At 36.9% G+C, this 27,833-nt stretch overlaps 1 protein-coding gene across 5 annotated transcripts in view; it reads left to right on the top strand.

Annotated features, from left to right (window-relative positions):
- The window catches only part of vav2 (vav 2 guanine nucleotide exchange factor), a 231,250-nt gene that overhangs the window by 165,171 nt on the left and 38,246 nt on the right, over positions 1–27,833 (top strand). For all 5 annotated transcript variants that reach the window (XM_073824153.1, XM_073824154.1, XM_073824151.1 and 2 more), the window contains exons 5-8: positions 4,259–4,364; positions 9,979–10,077; positions 14,739–14,807; positions 17,265–17,365. In XM_073824153.1, coding sequence (XP_073680254.1) covers positions 4,259–4,364; positions 9,979–10,077; positions 14,739–14,807; positions 17,265–17,365 — 375 coding nt within the window. The remainder of the gene's footprint in view (positions 1–4,258; positions 4,365–9,978; positions 10,078–14,738; positions 14,808–17,264; positions 17,366–27,833) is intronic.

The following is a 27,833-nucleotide window of genomic DNA, read 5'->3' as shown; positions in this document are numbered from 1 at the left end:
CTCTCTGGCTGGCTTCCATCCATCTATGCCTGTCTTAATTCAGATTTCAGTGATTCAGTGAAATGGTCTTGGAAAAAACTAAGATGGTGATGGCTGAGATATTTGTGTAGTCTACCAACACAGTTCCTGGATATACTGTAGTTGTGTGTTGAGCAGCTAAATAAAAAAGGCGTAGTTCACTCAAAAATGAAAATTCTGTCATTAATTACAGGGGTTGTACAAAGTGCTTAAAATGCTTAAAGTACTTGAATTTGACTTTTTGAAATTTAAGGCCTGAAAAAAAAAACAGGATTTCTGAAGAGTTACTTACAAAGGGCTTGAATTATTGAAAGACTATGTATCTATAAAGTGTTTAATTTTGTCTATAAGCATGTATCATCTTACCTTTTCACTTATTTCAGTTAATGCCAGAAAACAATCAATCTAAGCAAGTAGTATTACTGACTTTCATGTAAACATGCCTGAAGATGTGAAAAGAGAAACAGATGAACCGAGTTAATTAAGTCATTTACGCTGGAACCGCCCTGATTGATTCAAACTTGTGACTTTGATCATTCATTTCAAGTGATTCACTAGCAAAAACCAGATCAAATTAAAAGAGCCATTCATTTTCGAATTTTAACGTTGCTTGTAGTGATTTTAAAAAGCATGTAGTGATGGGTGAAATTGAGCTTTTGAAAACTGGATCATTATTCAGATCGGAACTTCAGAGTGTGGATGTCATTTGATTTTGATCGGAAGTTCGGAGTGGGTTCGCGGATCTTTTGCTTTAGATCGGAACTTTAGATCGTAGATCATGTATCATTTGAATTAAAACGGAACTTCGAAGCGGGTTTGTGAATCTTTTGCTTTAGATGGGAACTTCAGAGCATGGATCACAAATTTTTTTATTTAGATCGGAACTTCGGATCACTTTCGCAAATCTTTTGCTTTAGATTGGAACTTCAGAGCATTGATCGCGAATCATTTGATTGAGATCAGAACTTCTGAGCATGTTTGCAAATCTTTTGCTTTAGATGGGAATAGGGATGTACCGGTTGACCGGCCATAAATCGAAACCGGTTTTCGTTTTTATCCCGGCAGTTTTTTTTCCGGAAGTGTGTACGTGGGCCGCGGCATTCGATTCATTCAGAAACATGTCACTTGTGTGGAGGTTTTTCGAAATCTGTGAGCAGGACGTGAAGATTGCAATCTGCAATGTCTGCAAAGGACAGCCACTTTCCTGTGCTCGCTGAAGTTGCGCGAGCGTACCTGTCCTCGCCCTGCACAAGCGCAGACAGCGAACGTTTGTTCAGCTCAGCTTCTCACGTGACAGATGAAAAAAGAAACAGACTCACTTGTGACAAAACTGAGATGCTTCTTTTTGGAAAAAAAACAAAACAAGCATTACTTTACTTTTGAAAAGCCAAAAATAAAAGTCTGTTCTGTTAAGAATGACTATTATTATTTTACATTAAAATGCCTGTTGGCTTACTGTTTTACTTTACTAAAAGCATGTTTTACTTATTAAACTGTATTTAATATTTTTTTATTTATTTAATTTCAGATGTCAGATGCTATTGATCAATAGCCAAAGCCAGTTTGGCCTGTTAAATACTAAATAAACATCGTTGTTTATGTTGTTTACTTGCATAACTTCTTGTTTTTTAAAAAATCGGAAATCGGTATCGGAATCGGCCAGCTTGCTTGTAAAAAATCGGTATCGGAATCGGCCATGAAAAATCATGATCGGTGCATCCCTAGATCGGAACTTCAGATCATAGATCACGAATCATTTGATTTAAATCAGAACTTCGGAGCGGATTCGCTAATTTTTTCTTTAGATCAGAATTTCAGATCGTGGATCACAAATCATTTGATTTAGATCGGAACTTCGGAGCAGGTTCTTGAATCTTTTGCTTTAGATCGGAAATTCAGAGCATGGATCACAAATCATTTTATTCAGCTGGGACTTAAAATCGAGGCTCGTGAATCATTAATCATAAATACAAATCTCTTAAAAATTAACCATGGTTTTACTATAGTAAAAGTGTAGTATACTTTAGTAATGCTTCACATGTGCTTTATTTTTTGGTATTTTTGATTAGTAATTTTTTATTTATTTATTTCTCTCTCTTTTTTTAATAGAAGGCATAAGTGAAATCTCTGATTGAAGTCCTTGAAAATAAAAAAAGTCTTTGAAAGTCCTGGAATTTAATTTTACAGTATCTGTACGAACCCTGTAATTACTCACTCATGTCGTTTTAAGACCTTCGTTCATCATGGAACACAAATTAAGATACTTTTGATGAAATCTGAGAGCTTTCTGACCCTGCATAGACAGCAACGGTGCAACCACATTTAAGGCCCGTAAAGGTAGTGAGGACATTGATAAAATAGTCCATGTGACATCAGTGGTTCAACCTTAATTTTATAAAGCCACAAGAATACTTTTTGTGGTCAAAGAAAACTAAAATAACAATAATTTATTCTCATCCGTGTTTGTCAGAAGATGAGCAAAGGTCTTTTACGGGTTTGGAATGACATGAGAGTGAGTAATTAATGACATAATTTTTATTTTTTAGATGAACTACCCATTTAAGCTGGTGATTTCTATGCTAGTTTTAACTGTTTTAAAAGATAACCCTCTAAAACCAGAAAAAAGATCAGCAAACCAGGTTTTGGCTGGTTTCAAATGTATTTTCAGCAGGGAAGTATTGTGTTCTGTGAAACAATTAACTTTTAGTTTGTCGCAAATAAATCGTTTTGGCAAGGGATTGCTGCAGCAAATCAAATCACACACACTCCCCGAAGCCAGCAGGATGTGGACCAGTAATTTCTTATCTTTGTTGTTCCCCTAGCATAATATTTTCTTAGTATTAGCCTTCATTTGCATTGAAATAAACATGTGTTCTGCTAAAGAACGTGAAGTGTTATATAATAGCAGAGCCATAGTACATTACTGCATGGAAGTAATCATCTTACTGGCTAATTAAAAACTTTTAAAGTGGGAATACGGCTTTGGAGAGAATCCTAGCACACTCACACAAGTTGTTAAATGCTAATTAGGATCTCTACGGCAAACTTCTTTGTTATCTGCTACCCATAGATGTTTATATACTGCTGCATCTCATTATAAAAGCAAATGTTAATTTTGTGAGCATCACTTGTTTTTAAAGGGAGGACTAAAAGAACGATGGAGGGATGTGTTTTTATGTCTAAGGCAGTGAGCTAATCTCCCGGGCAGGCGTTTGATTCGAGCCGCATGAGCTTTTCACACTTGTTTTAGCCTGCAATTGGACACATCAGCAGAAGTGAGGAAGGAACTTGTTGCTGTCTGGTCGCAAAGCCGTCTTGTGTGTGTGTGTGTGTGTGTGTGTGTGTGTGTGTGTGTGTGTGTGTGTGTGTGTGTGTGTGTGTGTGTGTGTGTGTGTGTGTGTGTGTGTGTGTGTGTGTGTGTGTGTGTGTGTGTGTGTGTGTGTGTGTGTACCTGGTATTCATCACGTTGTGGGGACCAAATGTCCCCACAAGGATAGGAATACCAGTAGATTTTGACCTTGTGGGGACATTTCTCAGGTCCCCATGAGGAAACAGGCTTATAAATCATGCACAATGAGTTTTTTTGATGAAGTAAAAGTTTGCACAATCTCCTGTGAGGGCTAGGTTTAGGTGTAGGGTAGGTGTAGGGTGATAGAAAATACGGTTTGTACAGTATAAAAACCATTACGCCTATGGAATGTCCCCATAAAACATGTAAACCCAACATGTGTGTGTGTGTGTGTGTGTGTGTGTGTGTGTGTGTGTGTGTGTGTGTGTGTGTGTGTGTGTGTGTGTTTGAGAGAGTGAGTTCTTCTCTTAGGGAGGGATGGATGACTGATTTGATTGTTGCTGTGAGACACAGCTGGGACCAGGACACCTTCTGCGATGGCAACCCTCTTTATTTCGGTCGTTCCTTTTCTCCCCTGAGAGAACAACGGCAGAATGTGCAGTGATGAATGGCATAGCTGTGGTCTCTGTGCTCTTTCGAAGTCTGATAAACACGTACACAAGGCCACAAACTGTGTTATGATGCAGACTATATCTCAGATATTTCATACTTCTGTCTCAGATAGTTTGTGAACTATCCTAACCAACCAATAAGATTTCATGTTAACCTGATTTTGTCTTTAGACATTTTGTAGGTTGCATTTCTTTAAAAAAAAAAACTAAAAAAGAGTCCAAACTTTTGAACAGTAGTGCGCTTCCAGTCACCGAAAATTCTTTTCTTTTTCTTGCACAGTGAGCACGATGTGGGAGAGGACGACATATACGACTGCGTCCCTTGCGATGACGACGGGGACGACATCTACGAGGACATCATCAAGGTGGAGGTTAGACAGCCCATGGTGAGTGAGCCACCATACGGACGACGCTCATTGGTGCGTGTGTGAGAGAGGATATAGATGGATTGTTTTCCTGTCATTTTCCCACGGCTGTGCGCGAGTTCACTTGCTCTGCTTACATTTGCTGCTTTGCCTCCTTAATGCTGCAGATCAGATACATGCAGGTAAGTGTCACGCTGAAACGCACATGATTCTCTTATGCTCCTTCAGTGGTCCTCTTTCCTTTCCTTTAAATGTGTGTCGACGCAAGCCCTTGACCCCTTGCTGAGCAGGTCTAGAGTCCCACTCCCGTTGACAGTTCATTGAATTTCCAACTATTTTTTTTTATTAAAGGGTTAGTTTACCCAAAAATGAATTAGCCCATGATTTACTCACCGTCAAGGCATCCTAGGTGTACAGTATATGTGACCCTGGACCACAAAACCAGTCATAAGGTTAAATTTTAAAAACTGAGATTTATATATCATATGAAAGCTTAATAAATAAGCTTTCTATTGGTATATGGTTTGTTAGGATAAGACAATATTTGGCCGAGATACATCTATTTGAAAATCAGGAATCTGAGGGTGGAAAAAAATCAAAATACTGAGAAAATCACCTTTAAAGTTGTCCAAATTAGGTTCTTAACAATGCATATTACTAATCAAAAATTACATTTTGATATATTTACAGTAGGAATTTTACAAAAAATCTTCATGGAGCATAAAAGAAAAATCTAAAATTTTGACCCATGCAATGTATTTTTGGCTATTGCTACAAACATACCCCAGCGACTTAAGACTGGTTTTGTGGTCCAGGGTCACATATGACTTCCTTCTTTCAGACGAATGCAATCAGAGTAATATTAAAAACTTTTCTGGCCCTTCCAAGCTTTATGATGATGCTAGGCAGGTGTTTCTCTTCAACAGTCCAAAACAAGTCCTATAAAGTTCATCCATCCATAATAAAAAGTGCCTCACACAGCTCCGGAGGATGAAAAAAGGCCTCCTGTAGCGTATCGATGTGTTTTTGTAAGAAAAATATCCATATTTAAAACATAAGAATCACTTTCTCTAGCTTGTGCTAACTGTTGTACATGAAATAAGTTCCAGACGGATGACGTAGGATGTATGTGTTGCACTTGCGCCGCTTCGAAATGACGAACGCGAACGTGCAGTGCAGAGAGCAAACAAATTAACAGTCATGAATTACAAGTACGAAGTACAAAATGAGAATTTGTATAGAAGAATGTTGGAGGATTTCGATGTAAGCTAAGAGGAGACTGGTTTTCCTTTGCTAAAATAAGAAAACTTAGCTTTCTTTGCTCCTGTAAACAAATGTTGGTTTTCTCGAGACTCACCAGCGCATGTGCAACGCATACATCCTACTGTACGTCATTCGTCTGGAACTGATTCCATGTACAGTACAACAGTTATCGCAAGCTAGAAAAAAGTGATTATTACAATTTAAATATGTATGTTTTCCTTACAAAAACATATGATTCACTACAGGAGGCCTTTATTCCCCCGTATTGAGCTGTGTGAGCCACTTTTTATTATGGATGGATGCATTTTGTTGGACTTGTTTTGGACTGATGAAGAGAAACACCTGCCTAGTATCATCACAAAGCTTGGAAGGGCCAGAATAATTTTTAATATATCTCTGAATGAATTCGTCTGAAAGAAGGAAGTCATATAGACCCAGGATGGCTTGAGGATGAGTAAATAATGGGCTTATTTTCATTTTTAGGTGAACTATCCCTTTAAATTAATAGGTGACCAGTATAAAATATTTTGTTAATTGATATTTTGCCCTCAGATGTTTTAAGGAATATTTACGCTGCTATTTTCCATGCAGTGAAGGCATGGGACCTAAAAGATCTTGATAACAGCTGAAATCTTATTTGCATATGTTCATATTTAAACCTGCCACATGAAGACATTTCACACCAGACCATTGTTTTGCATATGTTTTGTAGCTTATCAGAACAGACCAGTTTGAATATGCTGAAACCTAGGGCTATGTTTCTAAATGCACATTTGATCCTAAATACCATTGATTTTGTCCTACATGAAAAGTGAGAAACAAATGGGCATTTATAAAGGCAGAAACTGACATGAAAATGTTCTTATGTGTACACCAACTGTAGAGCATATATACAAATGTTTTGACTCTCATGTGTGACCCTGGATCACAAAACCAGTCATAAGTCACGCAGGTTTATTTGTAGCAATACCTAACAATACATTGTATAAGTCAAAATTATTGATTTATTTTTTATGCCCAAAATCATTGGGATATTAAGTGAAGATCATGTTCCATTAAAATATTTTGTACATGTCCTACTGTTAATATATCAAATGATTAGTAATATGCATCGCTAAGAACTTCATTTGGACAACTTTAAAGGCGATTTTCTCAATATTCAGATTTTTTTGCACCCTCAGATTCCAGATTTTCAAATAGTTGTATCTCTGCCAAATATTGTCCTATAGACGGTTTCATCGGGCGCACGCGCCTGGACCTAAGTTAACTTCCGGTCTGTGTTTGTTTATCTGTCTGGTTCGTGTCGCGGGCTACAAACGCAGCTAATAATGAGTAATGAAGTTGGTCTCAGGTTATTGTGCTGTGGTATGTGTTTCCCAAACATTTATTTATTTGTGGCGACCTGCCACGATATAAAAACCGACTGATTTTCCAATTGGAAATAATAGACTAATTCATTAATCTGTTAATAGACTTCGTTGAATAAACGTAATACACGTTTAAAAATCAAACCCAGGCGTGGGTGTTTTTATATCACTGTATTTCTGAAGAAAGACTGTCTTTAGAAAATGTCATTTTCATTTCATCCTGCATAAGGCAGCGTTTTTAAATTAAGAGCTGCTTTGTAGCCATTACCGGGGAAACCTCGTTTCTCGTGCTTAAAGCACCTCCTACTGGGAAGTAATGAGTTTGCATTTTTAATAAATCAGTCTAATTTACGCAGCCAACATATTTCGCTTGTTATTAAAAAAATAATCTACTCTAGAAGGACTTAGCTGTTGTTATTGATTCTATTTGGATGTATACCGGAAGTTAAGTTTGGGCTACAAAAGCGCTCATGCGCAGTAACGTTTGTTTATGTTGTTGCCGTTGAAACCGTCTATTCTAACAAACCATACATCAACGGAAAGCTTATTTATCAGCTTGATGTATAAATGTCAATTTCAAAAAATTAACCCTTGTGACTGTTTTTTTTTTGGTCCAGGGTCACATGTCATTAATTCAGTTAATTCAATGTTGTTTATGAAAATGTACAGATAAACACACAATTACAATATGTATTCATATAATTATATGTGCAAATTAACTACATTTAAACTGTTTTTAATAATTCCGTCACTGAAATTCATTTATTTGTATTAATGATTTACTGAAAATAATAATAATTTATGCTTGAAATTCAGAACATAAGTTGTTTGGACTATTTATAGTACTTTTAAAGTACTTTTTGTCCTTTTTGGAACTTTAAAGCATGTGGTCTCTGCTTTCTAAAACAAGTTTGCAAACCCACTTGCATTATACCAAAATGGGTGAAATTTAACAAAGGCTTATGGGAAAAATGTAACCAAAATGAACAAAATACCCCAAAAATTCAAGACAAAGAGGCAACAAAAGCCCCTGCACAATTAAACAATGTATTACAGCTGTTGCGATTGAATAAAATCTGAGCATGAATGAAAAGTTACAATTTGCGGAATTACATTTAGATTCGCTCACACTGCATCAGATTGCTTTTACGCACTTTTGTGCAGCGTTGAGCCTTATAACCAATCAAACACATTTCTGTTGAACTTAGGAATGCATTGGCCAATCAGAGGCGCTTAGAGTTTTCATATAACTTGTAAACTTCGTGAACTGACAGGTTTGTCTGTGATGCCAGAATGCGATGTGCCCAAAACGAAACAAAAACATTTAATACTGTTTTCTATATCGATCGTAATAATCATTATTACAATATAAAGAACAATAATCTACAATAATGATTTTTTTTGTTTTTATAATACTGCAGCCCTATGAGCTCATGTATTTTACATAAATGCAATTTTAAACAGTCTAAAATGTTGATTAAAGTAATTGGGTAAATTTAAGTATTTGACATAAAAATAACAGTTTCTAAAATAAGGTGATTATAAAAATTACCCTCACAAATGTAAAAAATGCCCTGGAAATCAATTCTAGGAAAATAAATTTCTGACCCTGCACCAAAAGCAAGTGATTATATTGGTCATATAGATCTATTAGATCTCTTTATACGTTAATTTTATAGAAAGGAGCAGCGTGAACATTCTGCAAAACATCTTTTTTTGTTTTCCATGGATGAAAGAAAGGCACTGGTTTAAAACGACATGAGGGTGAGAAAAAAAGTCAGACTTTTCGTTTGTGATGAACTATTCTGTTTAATATTTGGGGTATTTTATTATCCTTTTTAATATTTGGGGTGCACTCTATTTATTATTGCTAGCATTTATTTTATGCAGGAGCGTCTTTCCTTTGCTAGAAATGAGAAAGGAGGGGAGGCTGACTCAGAGCTAATGTCCATCTGAGTTTAAAGTGTGTGCCGTCACACCGAGTGAGCTAATGCTAAGTTATTTTAAACCCACGAGGGAGGAAATCCCTCCTGCAGACAGAGAGAAAACTACTGGGTCCCGCCTTCATAGAGATACACACCTGCATAATCTGTATCATCAGACAAATGCTACAACAAGGACACATTAGATTCTCAGTGGGACAAATACAGCCTCAAAAAAGAAAACATGGCAGAAAATGAGTGTCAGAGACCAAGAAAGAGGTGTTTCTAAACTGTTGTTGTTGCACATACATCTTTTTGATATGTCAGACAATTTCCAGATTTACCACAATAGCCATTATTCAGTGAAAGTCACAGATGTATTTGCCGTTCCCAGTTCTGGCTGCTTTCAGTGTTACTAGGCGGACCTTTGGAAGGATTTTTTCTCCCTTTTTTTGCTTTCTAACGAAACAATTGTTTGTGATTTTGAATTTCTCTGGATGTGGGCAGGTTTGCTTTGGCTTTGTGCACCGCCAGGCCCAGATGTTCAGATGTGTGTTGTGATGTTCATTCCAGCTCTGGCCTTCAGCTGGCGCGCACCTTCCCCTGGCTCCAGCGTTATCGCCACTTTGTTAAACAAGCTTGCAAACCCGCTCGCATTACACCGAGAGCCAGTGATTACTCTTAATCAAATGCATCGTGTTCTATTAGATCATTCTGTTGTTATTGTTTTGTGAATTGACCTCATTTAGTTCCTCAACCCTCATCAAAACCACATTTATGGCTTTTCTACAATTCTTTGTGCTTTAGACTTAGACATGTATGTTGTTTTGAATGAATGAAAGACTAAATTCTTGCTTGAACCTCAGCGTTTTAACCTACAGTCTTTGTCAGCGTTGCCCTTGAGGTTTTGTTGTGAAAATCCCTCTGTCTTTTACTGTAGTGTGCTTTGGCTATCCCGACTGTGACCTGAATTTCCTTGGAATTCAGTTCGGTACCTTGTGCAGGTGTTCAAAGGTGCTGAGCTGGCATCCTGCAGGATGATACCAACATGCTTTTTGTGTCTTTTTCTTCTTCCCGTAACAGAAAATGGGCATGACGGAAGATGATAAGAGAAACTGCTGCTTGGTGGAGATTCAGGAGACTGAGGCAAAGTACTACAAGACACTGGAGGACATTGAGAAGGTGAGTGGGGAGCACAGAGAGATTTAGAGCTGGAGAGAGTGGAAATGAAGGCCTGGAATTGGGTCAAGGTCTTGATAGGCTTCTCTGCGGATAGTGAGGTAACTCAAAATAGATGGAGGGAGAGGACAAAAGATGAGAACTGAGCCCTAGGTGACAAGTGTTCTTAAGTGGCCTGTTGAATTATTCTGCTTCCTTAAAGTCATCTTGAAATTTTAACTGAACTTTCTATTTACTTGCATAGTACACAGTTATTGTGTACAAGTCATTGATGTATGTTATTCCATCAGTTGTTCATTTAACATTTCCATATTTTAATATAGAAATTACCTTAATTATACAATATTTAAATAGTTGTTAATAATTTTGTAACAGTTGTTATATTTAATCTTTAGCAATTCCGAAATTTCAGATGGACTTTTTTTTTAAGAAGTCTCTTCTGCTCATCAAGCCTGCATTTATTTGATTCAAAATACAACAAAAGCTGTAATATTGTGATATATTTTTAGTTTTTAAAATAACTAATTATTATTAAATAACATTACTCCAGTCTTCAGTGTCACATGATCATTCTAATATGCTAATTTGCTGTTCAAGAAAAATGTATTTATTATTATTATTATTATTATCAATATTTAAAACAGTTGAGTACATTTTTTTAGGATTCTTTGATGAATAGAAAGATCCAAAGAACTGCATTTATCTGAAATAAAAAGCTTTTGTAACATTATAAACCAGGGCTGTAGTACTCGAGTCCGGTCTTGGACTCGAGTCCGGTCTCGAGACCGTTTTTTTATGGTCTCGGACTTGTCTCGGACTCGCTGGTATTCAGACTCGGACTTGTCTCGGTCTCGGCCACTGGTCTTGCCAAATATGGCTTTTGGACTCGACCGAGTCCAGGTGTCTTTATTATGTTCCCAGTAAGCACACATTTTAAACTGTTTATAATTTTAATTTTTTCATTTCACCCGCCCGAATTTAATTAAAATATTATTTTTCGTCACGTCATCTGCCCGAACGACCCATCACTACCAATAACCAATCACAAAAACAAAAAACTAATAACCAATCACACACTAGATTATATTTGCACGGCACGCTCTGCATCTGCGTGCCCTGCTAACGTTACTTTTCATTGATTCACACACACTCTAACATGACATAAGCGGTGCAATTTACACTATTGACTTCTAAGGATTTTGATAAGAAACCACAAGAAACAGGTGAATAAAGGCTGACAATCAATGTTTAATGTTCAGATGTTATTATTTCAAGACATGTAAAGCATTTTGGCTGGTTTATGTGTGTCGTGTTCTATGAGAGCTGTGTGTGGAGGGACGGGAATGGTTTTCTGAATGTCTATATGTGTTTCATTTATTTGTCCATGTTGTTTTGAACTACTGTACCGCTGTGTGTTGCGATCAGGACCGTTCAAAGCATCGTCGCGATATGTTCATTGTCAAACTCCAAAATTAGACCATTTTTATTTTTTTAAAAAACGTCATTACTTCATTTGAAAAAGTTAACACATGTATTTTAGTTTGTTGTGTATATTTTTTTCATTTGATCAGATAACATTTTAAGCTGTCATATGGTCGTGTTACAATGTGCCCCTCAGATGTTACAATGTACCCCATCTATGGGGCATGTTGTCACGTTTCACTTCCTTTCTTTTGAGGTAAATAACGAAAAACGTATACACTGTAAATATGAAACAAAGCGATATATTTGTACTAGACAAATGTGAAAATAATGTGGATAAAAATTGTACTCTGAACCCCAAGTGGATTTACATAAACCGCGAAATTCAAAAAGTGTTAGGTTGTGCCCCGCTCTCCCCTACTGGTCACTTCTTTTCTACACTACTGTACATCTGCAGTGAAGCTATATTGTAATTTAGTTGCTTAAATGCTCAGTACTAGTACCGAGCATTGGTAATAGTAGTGGGTTGGTGTTTGTATATCAGTTCTAACACTGCTATTTTGAGGTATCACCATATGTCATCATTCTGTTTTCTTTAGATTAATAGATTATATGATATCAAGGGGAATGTCTATACTTAAAAATCATGGGTGTTGTTACCCAGTCATTCATATTATCACAGCAATATTATGATTAAAGGTCATAGTTTGGATATAAACACTGATGTGATGTCTATGGTAGAAATTAAAACAGAGCACGTCATCTTTTGAAAGTAATTGGCGCTTCAAATAATGTTTGTGTCGATTGCATTGTTTCGCCACTAGATGGAAACAACTGTTAAAAAATGTATTTGTCAGCGAATAGAGATTGATTCAAAAATGCAGATTCATCCAGTGATGTTTTTGTGAGCATGTCATTTATTCATTCAAACCACTTTTTCATAAATTTAATATAAAAAATCGGTGTGTTAAACATATTCTATTTTAAATATAAATATTATGTATTAAATTATTAAGAATTCATTAAAATGAATTAAACACTTTTAAATAGACTGAAGCAATTAATATTTTGTCTCACATTATTTTGCTTAGTTTAGAATTGCGAGGAAATCGTGATCTCTATTTAATCTCAAAAAAACTAAAACTGAAACTAAACTATATAAAAACTAAATAGAAATGTGTTCACAAAATAGAAACTAAACTAAAACTAAAAAAAATGTTAATGAAACTAATAAAAACTAAACTAAATTTTACTGAAAATTTGAAAACTATACCAAAATAAAACAAATTTTAAAAAGCTAAACTAAATTAACCTCGGCTTCAACACTAGTCTGTTTTTTTTTTCTCCGGTCTCGACTTGGTATCGTTCTTGGTCTCTACTTGGTCTTGGTCTTGACATGGTCTGTCTTGGTCTTGGTCTTGGTCTTGGTCTCGATCCCTTCTGGTCTTGGTAGTGTCTTGGTTTTGGTTTAGGCGGTCTTGACTACAAGTCTAGTTGTGACACTGTTTTTGGTTTTAGATCAACAAATAATAACCCAAAATGATTGTCTTGATGATGTCATGCATACGGCTTTTTTTCCTGTCCTGGACTCGGTCTTGACTCGGACTCGAACTTTTTTGGACTCGGTCTTGACTTGGACTCGACTAGTCCTGGTCTTGGACTTGTCTTGGACTCGACAAAGGTGGTCTTGACTACAGCCCTATTATAAACTATACAATTCAAAAGCTTGGAGACAGTATATTTCCTTTTTCCAGTTTTTTCCTTTTTGGGAAAGAAATTATAGAAATGAATACTTTTATTTAGCAAGGATGCTTTAAATTGATCAAAGGTGATGATAAAGATATTTATAATGTTACAAAATGTTTCTATTTCAGATAAATGCTGTTCTTCTGAACTTTCTATTCATCAAAGAACCCTGAAAAAATTCTGCTCGGCTGTTTTCTACATCATAATAAAAATTTGAGCAGCAAATCAGAATATTAGGATAATTTCTGGAGGATCATGTGACTGGAGTAATGATGCTAAAAATTCAGCTTTGAAATCAAAGGAATAATTTCAAGTTTAAAATATATTACAATAGAAAACAGTTATTTTAAATAGTAAAATACTTCAAAATTGTACTGTTCTTGCTGTATTTTGAATCAAATAAATGCAGGCTTGGTGATCAGAGAAGACTTCTTTAAAAAACATAAAAAAAAATCTTACTGTTCAAAAACTTTTGACTGGTAGTGTATATTTGCATACTGTACAGTAGTTTTGTGATGTGTAAATTTACATGTAAATCTATTGTTTTTACTGTTTTTTAATGTTTATTTTTAATTTGTTTAGACAAAATAGTATGAAATTCCTTAATTACATATCTTCCATTTATCAGTTATCAACCATAACATGAGAATAATCACTGATGTGTCAGCTAGATAGTAAATGTAGTCTTTTAAAAAACTAAAATCTGAAACAATTTGACTTTTCGGCTAAGGTTACATTGACCATTTTGGCAGGGAAACCAGCCAAATATCTGTGTAGGCATACAATTTTAAAAGCCTAAAATTGTTTTAGGGTTTTTCCTGAATTGTGCCCTATAGACTCATGGGTCAGTCACAGGGCAGAAATGCCATGCACTGCCCACAAAGTGAGAAAACATGTCCATTTAGTAAATCAGTACTGTTGGCACGAGATTGAACCTCGCCCTGGAGCTATTGCATGCATTCATGCCTGTATGTACAAAGTCGTACAAACTTGAATGTGTGATGTTTTATTCTGCCCTGTTTCCAATTGCGCTGTCACACATGACACAGAATTCAAAGCGTGACAAAATAAGCCAGTGTACTGTTATTAGAGGTGATGAATCCCTGTCAAAACAGTGAGGGGTCATGCAGATTTCATATTCCAGACAGAGGCTTTGTTTACTGATTATCGCTTGATTCATTTCTCCCTTATTAAGCCAAACGTGTCAGCATTGCTCTGAAATCCTTTCCTGCTTTGCAACTGAAACAAATAGATGCATTTGCCAGGATTTCTCAGGGTTTATTATGTTTGTACAGCCTGCCCGCAGCCATGCTAGACAAATAGTATTTGGCTTTTGTTTGACAAAGACAATTACCAAACCGCAACAAGGTGTAAGCAGTTTTATTACATGCATTTGATTATATGCTTTGACTTTAAATACATTTAATAAATGGATTTAATTACATGGAATACACTTCCTGACAGTTATGGGATTTTCTTCTATTTTATCGTTTTAGAATTATATGATCCCCCTGAAGCAAGTGTTAACGCCGCAGGATATGGAGGCCATATTTGTGAATTTAGAGGTGAGTGATCATTTACTATGTACATTTGCCATATTTGTGTTGTTAACATACAGTGCCTTCCGAAAGTATTCATACCCCTTCATTTTTTTCACTATGTTGCTGCCTTATGTTAAACTGCTTTAAATTACTTTTTTTCCCCACATCAATCTACACTCCATACCCCATAATAGCAAAGCAAAAAACAAGTTTTTAACATCTTTACAAATTTAAATAAAAAACCTAAATGATTCCGTATCTGGGACAGTTGAAATTTAGCTCAGGAGCATTTATATTGCTTGTAGATGTTACTACACTTTAAGGGAAGTTAACCTGTGGCAAATTCAATTGAATGGGTGTGATTCAGAAAGGCTCACATGTCTTAATAAAAGGTCTAACAGCTGAAAATGCACATCAGAGCAAAAACCAAGCCCTGAGGTAAAACGAATTCTGCTGCATTGAAGGTTCACAGAAGCATGTAGTCTCTGTTACCCTTAATGGAAGAAGTTTAAAACAACCATGACTCTTCCTAGTAGGCATGCACCGAAATGAAAATTCTTGGCCGAAGCCGAACAAAATTACACACGGGGCCGAAGGCCTATTACCGAACACATTTTTTTCGTGTTTTTTCCACATGTATTTTGCCATTTTTTTCACCATTGCATAAATTAAATGGTTCATATTTGCTTTTTACAGTTTTGTCTTGCTTTTTACAGAAAAAAATTGATTACAAAACAACAATTAAAAAATATGTATTTAACACTGAACATTTTTAACATTCTAGTAGACATTATAGCCTAACAACAAAGCACAATTTAACTTAAAATTAATAAGTTAGTAATATAATATTCTTTGGCCATTTTTAAGACTCCCTTCTTAAATCAGGCTTGTGTTTTTAATGTACAAATAAATGCAGCCTTGCTGAGCAAAAGAGAATGTTATAACAAATGTATTAATATAGCTTTTGTAATGATTGTTATCATTATTTTTGTGTTATTTTTTTATTTTATTTTACAGAACAACAGTAAAATTACAATGCTAACATTTATGAATGTTGACTTTTATTTTGGCGGAAACCCACAAGAAGACCTCAGCACTACGTTTTGGTGACAGCAGCAGGTTTAATGAATGTTTCAGCGCATATTTTCCTCGCTCTTTGGACTTGGAACCCTGAGCTTGTGCAGCGCTGTTAGAATAAATACAATTTGAGCGTGTATTAAAAAACATAACGTTCTGTAGTTTATTTACTAATGGTTTAAGGCCATTTCGCGATTTCAGTCATCATAAAGTAACCAGCAACAACCAACCCTTTCTCTTCTCATGGACGACATGCGATACTAAACAGTCTCTCGCTGTCGGTGCTTGTAATGATTTTTGCGTCTTTCTCTGACAGTTTTAAATGCTTTCACACTGCCGACATGTTTGATACATTACTGTGCGGCTCTGTTTGATCACGTCACGTCATTGTTCGGTATAATTTATTCGGCCTTTTTGCTTAACCCTAACACCGAAAGAGCTTTTTTTGCTATTGCTTTTTTCAGCCGAATAATTTTGATTGCTGAACATCCCTACTTCCTAGAGCTGGCCTCCTGGCCAAACTCAACAATTGATGGAGAAGGGCCTTGGCTATAGAGGTGACCAAGAAGCTGATGGTCACTCTAGTTGAGCTCCATGATCATATATGTAGACAAAAGGACTCAATCCTCTCCTCAGTGAAGATACATGAAAAAAGAAAAAAACGCCTTAAGGACCCTCAGACTGTGAGAAACAAGATTCTCTGGTCTGATGAACCTCAATTTCAACCATCATGTTTGAAAGTACCGTCCCAAAAGTAAAGTGTGCTGGTAGAAGCCTTATGCTGTGGGGCTGTTTTTCAGTAGCAGGCACTGAGGGACTCATCAGAGTAAGCTCAGTGCTCCAAAATATTGAGACAGCCTTAATGAAAACCCAGTCCAGAGCATTCAGAACCTCTGGAGAAACCTGAACATGTATGACAGAGCTTGAGAGGAAAAGAGGTGAGGCGATAAATGGCAGATAATTGTCAAATGTTGATGTGCAAATTGCGTTAAGGGTATGAATACTTATGCAATGTGCGTGTTCCGGTTGTTTTCATTTTTAATAAATGTGTAAAGTTGTGACAATTCTGTTTTTGCTTTGTCATTATGGTGCATGGAGTGTAGATTGATGTGGAAAAAATGTGAAAAAATGATAAGGTATAAATACTTTTGCGTGTCACTATAAATGTTGACTGTACTGATTATTGCTATGTATTTGTTCCAATTTAAAAATAAAGTCGAAGTATTATTATAATATATTTAAGATTCAATTTAATAACAGTTTAAATTTTCCCATTTTGGCAACCCAGGCATATGGGCAAAAGCTTGCATCTAACAGCAAACTAATAATTCTGACAAGGCAAAAATATGTCCATCAAATAGATAAATAATGCTTGGCTGGGATGTCTTGGTAATTCTTCCACAGGACATCATCAAGGTCCATTTTGCTCTGCTGAGGGCCATTGACCTGACCATGGTGAGCGGGGGCAACGGCTTGGGAAAGATCTTTCTAGACTTCAAGGAGAGGTCAGTACCTTGATGGAGTATTTTGGTTTATCACTGTCAGTACTATTATAACATCTCTCCCTTTTGTCAACACCTTAAGCCTCTTCTGAGCTGAAATGACCTCAAGTGAAGGAGGGAAAGTCTTGCTGCTGTCGCCCACCCTAAAAAAATCCATCACACCAGCAAGGCCTGACCACAACAGCCCAGCTATTTTAAAATAAATCCTCATCAGAGCCCACAACCCACAGGGCTTAGAAAGAAAATAGACCTGTCTGTGAAAGTCTGCTGCTTTAGAGCTGAACGCTTCCTGTTTTGAGTGCTCTTTTTGTCTCCTGTAGCTGCTGTATCAAAAATCAATAACCAGATAATAGAGAATGTTTTAGCTACTTTATCCGCAATGGATGACAGATACCCAGGGGCTCTGGTAAAATCATAACACCATTTCATCTGTACCTACCAAAGATGGAGGATTTAGCCAGCCGCTATACATCCACTTTCTTTTTACAGTCATTTTTTAAACCTTAAAGTAATAGGGTACATTGAGACATTTTTCAAAATATCTTCTTTTGTCTATTCCTCTCATTTACATGCTGGACAAAATATTAAGATGCAGATGAGTCACTCATATTCTCTCTGAAGTTTGAATGTGAGCGGCTATACCTGGTGTACCCCAGGTCACTGGTCTGGGACCGCTGCTGATTCAGCTCAGTAATGTGCAATTTCCCTGCAGTTCCCTTTGGATTTAGAAACACTGAAGCCTGACTAAGTGACAGGCCCTGTAACAGTCAGCTTATTCTAGTAATGCTACACTACATTAAACTCTGCGTTATCAGGCATTACTGAGACCCTCTGAATCCATATTTCTGTATAAGAGTTCTGCTCTTGCTGTGCTCAGCACAATTGCTGTTTTTATCCCAACTGGGACCTACTTAATAAAATCAAGTAGGTGTAACACAAAATTATGACCTCACTGCAATTAGAGTGCATGCGTCCTCAGAGATGGGAACTTTGGTCTAGTGTTCTGGTTTATTAAACAGCCAGATGACCTTGCAGTAATATCTTAGGAATTAACGTTGCTGCAATTCTTGGATCATGATCTCCATGGACGCAGTGTTATCAGACACCAGGGATATAAAAATCCTCTTTGTTACATGAATATTTTGAAGTCAAAGTCCTAGACTTTAGCAACTTTACTTGTGACCCTAGTAAGTTCAGTGGACATTTTTAACCTTTTAGATCAGAAAAATAATTTTAGACTTCCATCAGATGTAATTTATGTATAATATAAGTCCAAATATAAATGGGATTAATACGAAATGAGGAAAATCGATTGACATAATTAATCAATCTTGCAAAATGTTGTTGTGTTTGAGTAATGGTTCACTTCTGTCATTTTTACTCACCCTCATGTTATCCTCAACCTGTATGACAAGAAGATATTGCAAAACAATACAACTTTGGAACTCATTGACTTTCATTGTATGAGACATACAGTACTGTGCCAAAGTCTTAGTTGTTTCTCCAACAAAAAATGTTTTTAAGTCAGTTATTTCTATCTTTTGCTGTAGTGTGTACAGCAAAAGATATAATTAACTTGCACATAGTTTTTCAGGTAGCTTTGCATGTAGAATTCTTGATGACATTGCCACAGTTCTTTTGGATTTATTCTGTCTCCATTTTTTTTCTGTTTCTTCATGTCATTCCAGACAGACTGGATAATGATGAGATCAGATCTCTATGTGCAGCACTGGCTGTTGTCTCACTGGATTATTACAATTAATTGCATGTTTGGAAATGTAAACTAATATTTCAGACTGACACATTTTGCTATTAATTATACTAATCCAGTGAGATTTTTGTTTGCACAAAGAGTCTGAGAACAGCCAGATCTGATCTCATCATCATCCAGTCTGTCTGGAATGAAATGAAGAAACAGAAAAAATAAATCCGAAAGAACTGTTGCACATCTCAAAGATGCTTCAAGAATTCTACATGCAAGCTAACCGAAAAACTAGTGTACCTAGGACAAAAGCTACTTTAAACGCAAAGGATGGTCACCCCAAATGTTGGTTTCAAGTTAATTGATAATTAAAATCTATTTAATTATTTTTTGACAGCATTATATGTTTTTGACAGTATAGTGCCTAATACTTTAAAACGTACTGTAGCTTTCCAGGTAGGCCTCTTAAATATCTTGGAGACGTTGCCACAGTTCCTCTGGATGTATTTTGTCTCAGTTTGTTCTGTTTCTTCATGTCATTCCAGACAGACTGGATGATGATAATGAGATCTGATCTCTGTTTGGAGCACTAGCTGTTGTCAGACTCCCTGTGCAAACAAAAATCTTACTGGATTATTACAATTATTGGCATAATGAATGTTTGGAAATGTAAACTGATATTACCTACTGACATTCTACAGCAAAACAGAAATAACAGGCTTTAAACCATTTTTAGCAGGTGAAAATACTAGGGGCCTAAGACTTTTGCACAGTTCTGTAATTGCACGTATTTTGTGTTCCCCATTTTGTAAAGTCAGGTTTGAAATGACAAATGAGTTGAGTACTGTAAATAAAAAAAAAAATTGTAATGTTTGGTTGAACTGTCGCTTTAAGAGTGCTAAGTATGTTTCTACTAGTCTGTTCTTATTTGCTTTTATTGCAATAACTTGCATTGCTTTAATGTGCGAGATACTTAGTGCTGATTTCATGTTGACTTGAAAGTCCTCAGTATGCCCTTTATAGCAGCCACTTGTTCTAATGCACATTAAAGACTTTGTTTCTCTTTTATCTTCCTCTCTGCTGTAGACATCTAATTTAACCTCCGCTTGAGTGCTTCCATAGATATCTTATCTCTCGGGTGGGTAAATGACTTCTCCCAATGAGAATTACTGTATAGGCTCTTGCGTGAGGAACTGAGACTTTGTTCTGCATCAGATTCACTGAATACAGCATCTGCGGAGGGCATTTGCATTCTCACAGCGAGAGGCTGATCTCTACATTACTGTGGTGTAGGTAATGATAATCACAGGTTCGTTTTCTGTAATGACAGCACGCTCTGATGGAAATTTCTCGCGAAATGTTCTGTAAGATCCAAGTGTTTTTTTTTAACTCCCATTAACTGAAGCAAACCCACTCAGAATGTTTATATGCTGTTTACAGTTGTTTAACTTGGTGTTAGGGATCGATCACTTCCTAAAAAAAGAATGGAAAAGAATAGAGATTGAGGAGACAGCCCTATTGTTTCCATTTGTCACTTTGCATAGGTAATTGGCCCATTTCCCCGAGCCCAGCGGGCAGCATCACACAGAGTCGGCGTGACAGCACCGCCTCTCTCGCCCGCACTCTTTTATTTATGTAATTCGGAGCCTGTCATCTCATTGAGCCAGTCTTCCGTGGGTGCTCACACTAACATGCTATTTGGCACAACATTGCAGTGGTGCGGCCCTGCTCTGACACGCATGCCTTATCACTGGACTTTCTTGCTTTCTGCTTGATTTTATTTCTTTCTTTTTACACGTCTTTCCATTAAGGGGCAATATTTGCTACCTGGAATTGATTTTCATAATCACCTTATTATATAAAAACCAAATTTGATGTCAAATACTTTTTTTATGTCAAATACTTATTTTACTTACTTAATTTACCCAGTTACTTTAATCAATATGTTAAACTGTTGTCAATAACAATAGTCTGTTTAAAATAGTATCTAAATTAAACATTTAAAAAACAGGAGGTCATAGGGCTGCAGTATTAAGACTAAATCGTTATTGTAGATTATAGTTCTTTATTCCATGGAATGTCTGGATACTGGATTCTGATTGGCTGGCAGGTGTGCAGTAAAACCGTTTAATGCACAGGTAGTTCCAAGTCAGTTTAATCACCGTTCTATATTAATGCGCTGCTTTAATTGATGCACGCAAAAGCACAGAGAGAGAGAGAGAGAGAGAGAGAGAGAGAGAGAGAGAGGAGATCGCATTGTGCTGCGTACATACATAAACTTCTTGTCAGCGTTTGCCTGCGATCCTTATTAAAATAGCCTAGATACTAGATCGCTACATTATATTCCTCAGCAACGGGGCGGTAAAGCTGCTGTTTTTGAATGAATGTTGTTTGTAGAGAGAGACGCGCAGCATGCAGGCAGGTAACGTTACGCACACACACACACACAACTGTCATCTCTCTTGCCTTCACACTCTCTCTTGGTCGATCGATAATCTACTGAAACAAATGCTATATTTCATTCAAATAAATGTGATCTTACCGGACTATTTAATCTCTGAGTCTGATTTGAAGCGGCCAGAATGCTAGAGCTGCGTGTCATAACTGACGAAAATAACCGTCTTTTTTATCCATTCAGTCAAATTTTGCGCTGCAAGTATCAATCCTAGTTTTAATTTGTCTATAACCATGGAATAAGCGGGATAATCAACGGCTTGCCGTGCGTTAAAGGATTTAAAATGCACTTCGCGGAGGCAACCACCCTCCGCTTCGCGTCGGGCGGTTATTAGCCTCCACGTCGTGCATTTAAAATCCTTTAACGCACGGCAAACCGTTGATTATCCCTTACTTATATCATGATGATTATCGATATAGAAAACAAAATAAAACGTTTTTGTTTCGTTTTGAGCACACCACATACTGGCTACATAGACAAACATGATCCATGACGTTAGCCAAGTCTAGCACAAGTTGTGCAAAAACTCCCGTTATAATCAATGGGGTTCGTACAAAGTGCCTGAAGTACTTAAATTTGACTTTTTGAAAATTAAGGCCTGGAAAACCCTTGAAAATAGCAATATTCCTGAAGAGGTATATGAAAAATGCTTGAATTATTAAAAGACACTGTATCTATGAAATAAGTTGTAGTTTTTTTCAATAAGCACATATATTGTCAAAAGTATTCGCTCACCCATCCAAATAATCGGAATCAGGTGTTCCAATCACTTCCATGGCCACAGGTGTATAAAATCAAGCATCTAGGCATGCAGACTGTTTTTACTAACATTTGTGAAAGAATGGGTCGCTCTCAGGAGCTCAGTGAATTCCAGCGTGGAACTGTGATAGGATGCCACCTGTGCAACAAGTCCAGTCGTGAAATTTCCTCACTCCTAAATATTCCACAGTCAACTGTCAGCTGTATTATAAGAACGTGTAAGCATTTGGGAACGACCGTTTATGCCACGTAAACTGACGGAGCGGGGTCAGTGGATGCATAGTGCGAAGAGGTCGCCAACTTTCTGCAGAGTCAATCGCTACAGACCTCCAAACAGTGTGCAGAGAGCTTCATGGAATGGGTTTCCATGGCCGAGCAGCTGCATCCAAGCCATACATCACCAAGTGCAATGCAAAGCGTCGGATGCAGTGGTGTAAAGCACGCCACCACTGGACTCTAGAGCAGTGGAGACACATTCTCTGGAGTGATGAATCGTGCTTCTCCATCTGGCAATCTGATGGACAAGTCTGGGTTTGGCGGTTGCCAGGAGAAAGGTACTTGTCTGACTGCATTGTGCCAAGTGTAAAGTTTGGTGGAGGGGGGATTATGGTGTGGGGTTGTTTTTCGGGAGCTGGGCCTGGCCCTTTAGTTCTTAGTACTTGACTGGCCTGCACAGATTCCTGACCTCAACCCGATAGAACACCTTTGGGATGAATTAGAGCGGAGCCTGAGAGCCAGGCCTTCTCGTCCAACATCACTGTGTGACCTCACAAATGCGCTTTTGGAAAAATTGTCAAAAATTCCCATAAACACACTCCTAAACCTTGTGGACAGCCTTCCCAGAAGGGTTGAAGCTGTTATAGCTGCAAAGGGTGGACCGACGTCATATTGAACCCTATGGCTTAGGAATAGGATGTCACTTAAGTTCATATGCGAGTCAAGACAGGTGAGCGAATACTTTTGGCAATATAGTGTATCTTTTCATGCAAAATTCAAACAATTAAAAAACATAGCTTTTTCGCTTATTTCAGTTAATGTCAGAAAATTAGCGACTTAAGCCATTATTAGGACAGACAGTGTTGTGTAAACTTGGCTGAAGACACGAAAATAGGAATAGATTAACCAAATCATTTGAGTGAGACATTTATGCTGGAACCGCTCCAATTGATTCCAACTCATGACTTTGATTATTCATTTTATACGATTCACTAGCAAAATCCAGATTAAATGAAAAGAGCCATTTATCTTTGAATTTCGACATCACTTGTAATGATTTCAAAAAGCACGTAGTAATGGGTGAAACAGAGCTTTTCGAAACTCAGAATCAGGTAAACCATTGCGTTGAAAAATGATTCAGTGTTTTGAAGAGCTCCAATCAGATTGCGTATCGCAAATCATTTGTTTCATATCGGGACTTCAAATCGCAAATCATTTGACTTAGATCAAGACTTCAAATCACGTATCACGCGTCATTTAATTTAGATTGGAATTCGTGTATCATGAATCATTTGATTCAGATCGGGACTTTGGAGCATGTATGGCGAATCATTTGATTTAGATCGGAACAGGTTTGTGAATCATTTTGCAATTGAATGATTTCAATCGTATGATTCGTGATACACAATTTAAAGTCACGATCTAAATCAAATGATTCGCTATACGCAAAGTTTCGATCTAAGTCAAATGATTTGCGATCAGCGCTCCGAGTCCTGATATAAAATGTTGTTCCGCGAATAATTATTCAGATTAGGACTTTGTAGTGCGGATTGCAAATCATTTGTTTCAGATCAGGACTCGGGAGTGATTTCGTAAATCTTTTTCTGATTTCTTTTTTTTTTTTTAAACAGTATTAGGGCAGCACAGTTACAAAAACAAAACCAAGAAAAAAAAGAGATTATATACATTATATACAAATACAAATCTTTTAAGAAAACAAACAGTGCTTTTACTATAGTAAAAGTGTAGTATACTTTGTAATAATTATACTTTGCATGCACTTCACTTTATTTTTGCCATTTTTTTCTAGTATATATTTTTTTTTAGAATTTGATAAGACATTTGTTTGATAAGTAAGATCTCTGATTGAAGCCCTTGAAAATCAAAAAGGTAGTGCTCAAAAAGTCATTGAAAGTCCTGGAATTTCATTTTACAGTATCTGTACCAACCCTGAATCAATGAAGCTGGAAAATTAATCTTTTATTTACATTGTATCTGCGTTGTTGATAATGAGGGAATTTTTCAGTTTGTGCATTTAACACAGCGATGGCGCTTTCAGCTCTGACTAATCTAAGCGCCTCTAAATGGCGCATTTTCAGGGCTGACTAATCTAAGCGCCTCTGATTGGCCAGTGCATTCCTAAATTCATCAGAAATGCGTTTGATTGGTTATAAGGCTCAACACTGCACAAAACAGCATGTAAAAGCAATCTGATCCACTGTGAGGGAATCACACTGAGAAATTTAATTTCAATTGCGACAGCCGTAATTTTGCAGGGACATTTTTTGTCCCCTTTGTCTTAAATTTATGAGCCGTTTTTGTTCATTTTAGTGGCGTTTTTGCCACAAACCCGCATTCATTTCTGACCCTGTGCATCACTTATCAATAATCTTTTCTCATGCACACTTACTGTCACTTCTCTTTGAATTAGTTAATTCTCAGACAGTCTCAAATATGGTTGAACACTTCACATGAAATGGCAGTCGAACGGCTTAATTTTATGATTTTTTTCTCTTCATAATAAGAAGAAAGAAAATATTTGAGAAGAGAAAGAGGGTGGCTTTTATAAAAGTTTTCCTCACAATGAAATCTGACCGGATATATTTACATTTGGTGACATTAAGCATTAAATAACACTGAGTATGTTTGGCAATTTATTCATTTCATTAAAGCAGGCCTGTGTCATTCGCCTTTGCAATTTTTCGTCTGATTGGCATGTTTCTCTTTTTCATTATGGGATGCGTAGTCCCTCTCCCTTTCCTTTCAACAAAGAGAGAAATGGCCAGGGGATTTGGCCGTTGTGCGCCTGCTATCTTCCACACCTCCGTCCATTGCTCCAAAAGCCCAGCTGCCTTTAATTAATTTTGTTATCTCCACTTGTAAGTCCCTGCGACCTTTTGCGGCGCTGCGTTCCATAGAATGAAATAATTGAGAAGCTTTTCAGAAGCTGTTGACACTGTGAAGGGCATATTGAAGAGCGAAAATACCATCTTGTTTTAAACTAAATCGTCAAGCTGCTTTCTAAAACGCAGCAAATTCTGGTTTAAAAGCAAATCACCGCTTTTAAACCGTGATAGAGGTCGTTGAAGTCTCAAATGGGAATTTTTTTTGCAGTGTTATTTCCGAACTAATTTATGTGATACTGTCGGAATGAGCTCAGAGTAGCTGAGGAACATTATTAGTTGGTTTGCGTTGAAATTGAGCCGCTATTCACTCCATGCGGGCTCTGCTAGAGTGAAGGTGAGGGGTCTTCAATGCCTCATGTCAGAGACTATTACTTCTCTCACCGGCCTGTCACTTCCACTTTGCTTTCCGTTTTCCTCGCTAGCCTGGGTCTTTTCCAATAGACAGATAGAAGCTGGAAGGAGAGCGTCTATACCAAATTGTATTTTCTGTGAAATAACATGCATGACAGATTTGCCATAATGAGAAAGTTGGTGCGGCGGGTGAGAGCAGCGGAAGAGAGTTGAATTCAAAGAGCATGTGTTTACACAGAGATGGCAAAGGCTTTCACCCTGGGGAATATTCACACTTAAGCAACCCAAGGCCTTCTCTCTCTCTTTCTCTCTCTCTTTCTTTCCTTCTCGATCACATCCCACCCTCATAGTCCAAAGTGCCAAAAGAGGAGGAAACCAGGATGAACTTCTAAAGAAGAGTCTGAACAGCCTTGACTGTTTTGCCATTGCAGTTGTCAGGATGTTGCATGTCTAAGGGTATCTGGCGTCATAAAGCCAACTAGACAGTGGCAAAACAAATCGCAACATTTCTTTTCATTTCAACACCTTTCTCTTACAACTCTGATGCCTTTAGGGAGGCCGAGGCCAAGTGTTTTACACTCCAAGCTGGATCAGTCAACAGAATTGGCCTCATAAAGAGCACATTCCTTGAGGCTGCACTGCGTTGCTTCTGGTTGTTAACATGTTTCACTTCTACTCCGATTGCATTTAAACACACATAATTAATGGGTCATTAAAGAGTGATCTCTGTTGCACACTAATGTATGTCCTGAGTACAACCCTGAATGAAAGAGCATTCGCAGCCTTTCTAATCAAATCTGCTAAATGGATGTGTATGCTACACTTCGCAACATTATTTCTAGTGCTTGTAAGATTTTTTTTTTCATTGTTAATGTGATGTTAACCAATTTAGCACCATTAGATGCTGAGCGTGGATGGACAAAGCATGGTCTGAGTGCATGTATGAAAGAACATCCATTTGAGCAGCATGAATGGATAATGGAGATGGATGAGGAAAAAATCATACAGTAGCTGTTCTTATAATAGTACCTAGCAGACATGGTTGAATGGTTTTACACATGTGCAATTGGTTTGTATATCAAAGTTTACCTCTCTTTTGTTTTTGTAAGATTTATTTTATGCTCACCAAGGATATTTATTTGACCAGAAATACAGTAAAAACTAATGGCTCATAGTTGATCCGTGAACTAAACAGACTAACCCCTACAAACAAATGTGGCTCGTGGATTGGTTGCAAAGTTTAACCATTATACAGTGAAAGTTTATCATTTGCACTTATTTGTAGGTCTTGCCTCTAAACATTCAAGTGCTTTTTAAACCATTCAAGTGCAAGTAGATGCAAAAGAAATTTGGTATTTGTGCATTCTTCTCACAATGTCAAAGGGCATCATCTCATACAGTGTACAAACGGCCAATTATTTTTAATATCTTCTTGCGCTTGAATAGATAGATATACATTTGAGGTCAAAAGTTTACATACACCTTGCAGAATCTGCAAAGTTGTTTTACCAAAATAAGAGGGAACATACAAAATGCATGTTATTTTTTTATTTAGTACTGACCTGAATAAGATTCAATTCGATCAGAAGGTTCAAACACTCACTGATGCTCCATAAGGAAAAACAATGCAGTAAGAGCCAGGGGTGTAAACATTTGATCAGAATGAAAATAAGTACATTTTTTCTTATTTTTGAACAGGGGCATTTTTATAAATTCAACTATTATTTTTCTTGTGAACTATATGTAAATGTCTTTTATATGAAATATCTTATTCAAGTCAGTACTAACTAAAAAATAACATGCATTTTATGTATGATCCCTCTTATTTTAGTAAAATAATTAACATTTTGCAGATTCTGCAAAGTATATGTAAACTTTTGACCTCAACTGTACACAACATTGTATCAAAATACCTGTCTCTGTAAAACCCAGAGGGTCAACATAGTTAGTTATGTCTTAAGTGAACATAAGCAGCTGAGAAAAAATTGCATGTGAAGATTCTAGTTCCATTATTCTTGCATTTTTTCAAGTGGCCTACATAAAGCACCGTCTCTCCCTCACAGTGCTTTTTACGAGGCACCT

The sequence above is a fragment of the Garra rufa genome, chromosome 19 (genome assembly GCF_049309525.1).
Source record: "Garra rufa chromosome 19, GarRuf1.0, whole genome shotgun sequence".
Classification (NCBI taxonomy): domain Eukaryota; kingdom Metazoa; phylum Chordata; class Actinopteri; order Cypriniformes; family Cyprinidae; genus Garra; species Garra rufa.
This window is presented reverse-complemented; position numbering and strand designations above follow the sequence as displayed.